General features: G+C 42.7%; 1 protein-coding gene across 1 annotated transcript in view; it reads left to right on the top strand.

Moving 5' to 3' along the window:
- The window catches only part of SNF8 (SNF8, ESCRT-II complex subunit), an 8,712-nt gene continuing 3,026 nt past the window's right edge, over positions 1–5,686 (top strand). The window contains exons 1-6 of the mRNA XM_008568892.1: positions 1–146; positions 514–564; positions 2,132–2,270; positions 3,131–3,235; positions 4,220–4,292; positions 5,503–5,644. Of these exons, the coding sequence (XP_008567114.1) occupies positions 93–146; positions 514–564; positions 2,132–2,270; positions 3,131–3,235; positions 4,220–4,292; positions 5,503–5,644 (564 nt within the window). The 5' untranslated portion in view covers positions 1–92. The remainder of the gene's footprint in view (positions 147–513; positions 565–2,131; positions 2,271–3,130; positions 3,236–4,219; positions 4,293–5,502; positions 5,645–5,686) is intronic.

Below are 5,686 nucleotides of genomic sequence, written 5' to 3'. Positions count from 1 at the left end.
CCCGTCTTCCGCGTTAGGGGGCCGGCGGCGGAGCCGCGGACTCGGAGAGCTGGGGTCCCGGCAGCCGGGCGGCCCGCGGGCCCAGGGCGGGGATGCACCGCCGCGGGGTGGGAGCCGGCGCCATCGCCAAGAAGAAGCTTGCCGAGGTGAGGGGGGGAGAAGGCCGACCCACAGCTCACCCGCGACCCGCGAGAGACCGAATTCTCCCGGAGCAGAGTTCTGTAATCTTAAATTGCCTCCCAGCAGAATCTGAGACAGGTTTATCGGGCCCCAGGGAACTGAGTTGCTCCAGTTCCGGATGGATTGGAGTGTTAGCATCCCCATATCCACCTGCCCTTTCCCCCACTTCTCCAAACTTGACTACAGACAGGAGTCGTCGATTCTACCCCTGTTCTTTTCTCTAAAAAGCCATTTAAGAGAGAACATCCTCTTTTCATACTTCATCTGTGGCAGCTCAAGTAGGAGCCCCCAGCGTCCACTCTCTCAATTCATGCCGGTCTCTTTGTCTGACAGGCCAAGTATAAGGAACGAGGGACTGTCTTGGCTGAGGACCAGCTGGCCCAGGTGAGTCGGTTGGAGGGCTACAGGTAGGAAGTGAGACATAACAGGGCTGGTCAGAACACCCTTGTCTAGATTGAACTAGAGATATGATGTCTGGGCTGTTGAGATCTTTTAGGTGACTTGCTAATGACGATAATAGCTAACATCTTTGAGTGGTTACATGCTTATAACGTCGTCCCAGGCACTTGTCCATTTTCTTTACGTACACTATCTCGTTCAATCCTCATTACATTCCCATACGAAAGGAACTCTCATTCTCAGTTTGGAATCGAAAGCGCTGAGGCATTAAGTAATTTATCCAAGGTTATAATGGGTAGTGGGTGGTAGAGCTGTTTGATTTAGGTCTTTGGGGTCTTTTACTTTATTTTTTAATTTTTATTTATTTAATTTTTTTAAAAAGATGACCGGTAGTGGGATCTTAACCCTTGACTTGGTGTTATCAGCACCACGCTCTCCCAAGTGAGCCATGGGCCGGCCCTTGCGGTCATTTACTTTAAATGCCTCAGAATAAAGTGAAACCTATGTCTAACCTGTGGCACTCACCACCACCATCATAACATCTAGGCACACACCAGGAGGGTGTGTGAGTGATGGGGGTGCAGCTCCTGCACAGTTTCCTTCTCTAATACTTCTCTTTTCTGTACATGCTCTGCCTTTACTCTGTTATTGTGGTTGGTGCAGAAGACAAGGAAGCAGTTAAGCAAGAAAATAGGCCCATGAATTGAGGAAAAATAGACACAAGCTGTGCTCCTCAAAAGCTCCCACTCATAGGGGAGATGGCATTCAGGAATCAACTGAAAATGGTGATTAAAAGAATGTGGAGGTTTCTAAAAGTTTTATGTGGCAAATGAGAAGATGTTGAGCCAGGAGTGGTTACAGTTGATGGGGAAGAAGATGAGTTTTGTTAATTAGGTAAAGAGAGTGAATAATACAAATAAAAAGTCAAAATCCCCAAACCTTTTGTATTATTTAGCTTTGGAATGCGATCTGGTAGACTCACAGTCCTGCTTGAGGGATTTTTTTTTTTTTTGGTGGCTGTCTAGTTTGGGCCTGAGGGATTGTTTACTTGGAGTTGATCACCAAGATGACTCAAAGGTTAAGCAATCATTACACTTCCAGTTATGCCAGGCTTCATTTTTTCCTATCCAGCCTGTCTGTCAGTGGCTGAAAATTTCCCACTGCATGAACACTGCATTCCCTCACTGCTAAGACAAAATGGATTATTAGGTGCACCTTCAATTTAATACCAGTTTTTCTGGGAAAAAGAAAAGCACCACATTCGATGTACATGTTGATTATTAGATGCATCCTGACTTTAGAACAGGAACACATGAAAAAAAAATGTGTATTTTAGAATTGAGGAAATACAGTACAGCATCTTGTTTCTGCTGACAGCAGAACTGTGAAGGAGAGGCAAGGATTGAAAGAGAGGGAACAGTAAATAACATAATGGTAGGCCTGAAGGAGACAGGTTATTTCAGCCTTTGCTCTGCTACTGACTAGGGACTTATTTTTGGCATCTGATTATCATCTGGTTGGGCTGCCCTTAACCTCCTTGTCCATCCAACAGATGTCGAAGCAGTTGGACATGTTCAAGACCAACCTGGAGGAATTTGCCAGCAAGCACAAGCAGGAGATCCGGAAGAATCCTGAGTTCCGGGTGCAGTTCCAGGACATGTGTGCGACCATTGGGGTGGATCCTCTGGCCTGTAAGGAGTTGTCTGTAGAGGTCCAGTGTTCTCATAGGGTTCCTAAGGGACAGCCCACCTAGTTGTCATCACCACTGTTGGGGCATCCTCTAGAAGGGCCTGCTGAGAGATCCACAGGGTGTCATCTGAAGGGAGTGCCTAGCAGGATGGGTAGTGCCAACTCTGAAGGGGAAGAGGGAGAGGCTGAGTGCAGGCTGAATAGCCGGTGTCCATGACCTTACCTTGAATGATCTATAGTGGGATTTTTAATGGTATTTACCTCCTTTATTAAAAAAATGTCTAATTTTAATAAAAGTAGTATATTATCATGCAGTCAGTCAACAAAGAGCTATATAAAGGAGGAAGTGTAAGTCTCCTGGCCCTGTCCCATAATTGCATAGATAAGTACTATTGGCAGTTTAAGGTGTATCTTTCTGGGCACTGTCCACATAAACTTTTACATATATGGTATTATAATTACTACTCTATAACCTGCACTTTTCGCTCAATATTGTCAGCAGTGGATTTTTGAATACCAAGTCTGCTTATTCTTTCTCTTAGCCTTGTCTAGACCATATCTCCCATTATATTTCACTATGTGCTTTGGGAAAGGAAAACTCATTTTTTTGGTATATTGAGTCTGAATTAGCAGCCATGTAGAAATGACTTTTCTTTGCCCACCCTTTGGAACTGTCTGGGCCTGTTCTTCAGTAAGAGTTATCAAGAGTCACATTGTTTCAAAAGATCCGAAGTAGCAAATGGAGCAGAAGGACTCAGGGCTAGGTAGGGAACACTTCCCATAGAATAGATGGTTTAATCCAGGTTTGAAAGAAGGGATGTAAATTAATGCATAGCCTAGCTTTTGTTTTTCTGTCTTGTAGCTGGAAAAGGATTTTGGTCTGAGATGCTTGGTGTGGGGGACTTCTATTATGAGCTGGGTGTCCAGATTATTGAAGTATGCCTGGCCCTGAAGCACCGGAATGGAGGTGAGGATGGTGCTAGGTCCTGTGGACTTAGCTTTGGACTTTTCAGAGAGGGAGAAAACCTCAAAACATGATTTTTCCATCCTGAAATCTGTAGGCCTGTAATGTCTTGAGAAGCTTATTTATTTATTTATTTATTTGAGAAGCATTTTAGCTGTTTCCTGCAACTGAGTCCATAGCAGGTCTCCATGGCTAAGGGTAAATAGAATTACCTGAATGATTGTCTCTGTTCTCCAAAGATCTTTGTCCAGGAAGGTCTCGTCCCTAGTCATTACAGAAAATAGGAAGGAGGTAGGAAATCGGCCTTTTTACCTGATGTATGATGTGTCTGGGTTATGATTTTCTCAGTAACTATAGGCCTGCACTTCCTTTCCATGGCATGGTGATACCAGCTGAGTCTCTATGCTTCCCAAAATGGGACCTTAAAAATGGTCATCTGCGGTGTTGATAACACCAAGGTCAAGGGTTCAGATCCCCATACTGGCCAGCTGCCAAAAAAAAACCCACCACAACAAAAACTAAAACAAAAAAGGGCATCTGGTGGTGGTGCTGTCTTTCTTAACAAACACATTGAATGCTCTGTATTGAAGTGAAAGAGAGAAAGAAGACTTTTTTCTTCTTCTTTTTAAATTTTTTTTGGTGGAGGATGCAGGCAATGAAGAGAAAAAAAACTTAAAACCAGTTATAAATCATTACTATAAATAGAGCCAGCCTTGATGTCAAGAAAATATTGTGGTTTTCCAAAGATGATGCTGTCTTTGTTTTTAAGAGGAGATTTTCTGAAAATCTGTTGAAAGTCCTGACAAGGTCTTGGAATACATTTCTTATATAATGGTCAGTTATTTTATAAGGAAAGACACGAAAGAAATGTAGGAACTAGAATGCTCTTTGCTACTTGTAGGCTCCTGGAAAGTAATGACAGTCCATTTATTTAAAGTGGTTACAGCCATAATCTCTTCATCTGCTTTCTGATCCCCCCTCCAATAGGTCTGATAACTCTGGAGGAACTACATCAACAGGTGTTAAAAGGAAGGGGCAAGTTTGCCCAGGATGTCAGTCAGTAAGTCTTGCCTTCCATCCCCTTAGAGGATAGAAGGACGTTTTTAAAAATCAGATGGAAATCTTTTCTCCCTACTACTCATATGTTTAGGCTAGCTTAGGAATCATTTTTATTCCTCTGTATGATCAGAAAAAATACATTTTTATTTTATAAAACAGAAAATACAGAGATATAAAAAAGAAAAAAAACACCCATTATTTCTCAACTAAGAGATTACAGTTGTTATACATTTTGGTGTGTTTCCTTCTAAACATGTTTTCATGTATACATATATATTATTTTTTAACATAGTTGGGACTGTGTGCTCTTGAGATTGTTTGATGCCAAGGAGATTAGAATAAGTGCCTATAAAGGCTGGGGAAGGAAGTGGGGGTGAGGTAATGGGGTATCAATTGACTTGGTTCACCAACCTCTATGTGTAAGTTCAATTTGAGAAAAGATAAAAGGCTGTTTTAGATGTAGCTCCCAAGGAGCCACCCTAGTATGAGATCATGAAACCTGGAATATTCAATATTCAGAAACAAAGTGATGGCAAAAGATTTCTAGCCATACTCATTGCAGATTCTCATGAAGGGAGTGTGAGTTAGTGCCTGTAATGATTTTACAGATTTTAATTTGCTCTTCTAGAGGGTTGGAGAAATCTACCTTAAGTTTCCCTTTCCCTGCTGGTTAGGTGATAATACTTTTGGGCTTTGGTAGAGGTTGTAAACTTTTAGCGTATGGGCCGGAAATATGATCTATACATTGATTTGCATTTTTTTTTTTTCTTCACTAATTTGAGTTAGTTGTCAACTAAGAGATCAGGAAATCTGGCAGTACTGGGCCTGAATTTCCAAATAGCAATAATCAGCTGGGTTGCCCCCTTTAAAATGGATAAGCGTTCTCTAGTTTGCCATAGTTCACACTACTCCCTATTGTCTCTTCAGCTTACTCATTCACATTTTCTGAAGGCCTCCTGTAGGCATATTTTCGACCTCTCTCTGGGTATTGGAAATGAATGGTTTGATGAGTGGAGAGCGACTCCTATACCATGTCCCTTGAATGTTCAAGCACCATTTGGTGCTCTTTAACCCTGCCTTTTTAATGATATAGTTGAGTGTTCAGCCTTTTGAGTATTCTGTCAGGGTGTTCTGCCCAGGGCAGAGTTGAAACTGTGTTATTGTTAGGTCTGATCTGCCAAGGGTCTCTAAGCAGTTCTTCCTCACCTCAGAGACGACCTGATCAGGGCCATCAAGAAACTAAAGGCACTTGGCACTGGCTTTGGCATCATCCCTGTTGGTGGCACTTACCTCATTCAGTCTGTTCCAGCTGAGCTCAATATGGATCACACCGTGGTGCTACAGCTGGCAGAGGTACTGGTGTGCCTTCTGAGAGAGAGAGAGAGAGAGAGAGAG

The sequence above is a fragment of the Galeopterus variegatus genome, unplaced genomic scaffold, assembly GCF_000696425.1.
Source record: "Galeopterus variegatus unplaced genomic scaffold, G_variegatus-3.0.2 Scaffold450, whole genome shotgun sequence".
Lineage (NCBI taxonomy): Eukaryota > Metazoa > Chordata > Mammalia > Dermoptera > Cynocephalidae > Galeopterus > Galeopterus variegatus.
The sequence above is the reverse complement of the archived record's forward strand: the minus strand, read 5'-3'. Positions and strand labels throughout refer to the sequence as shown.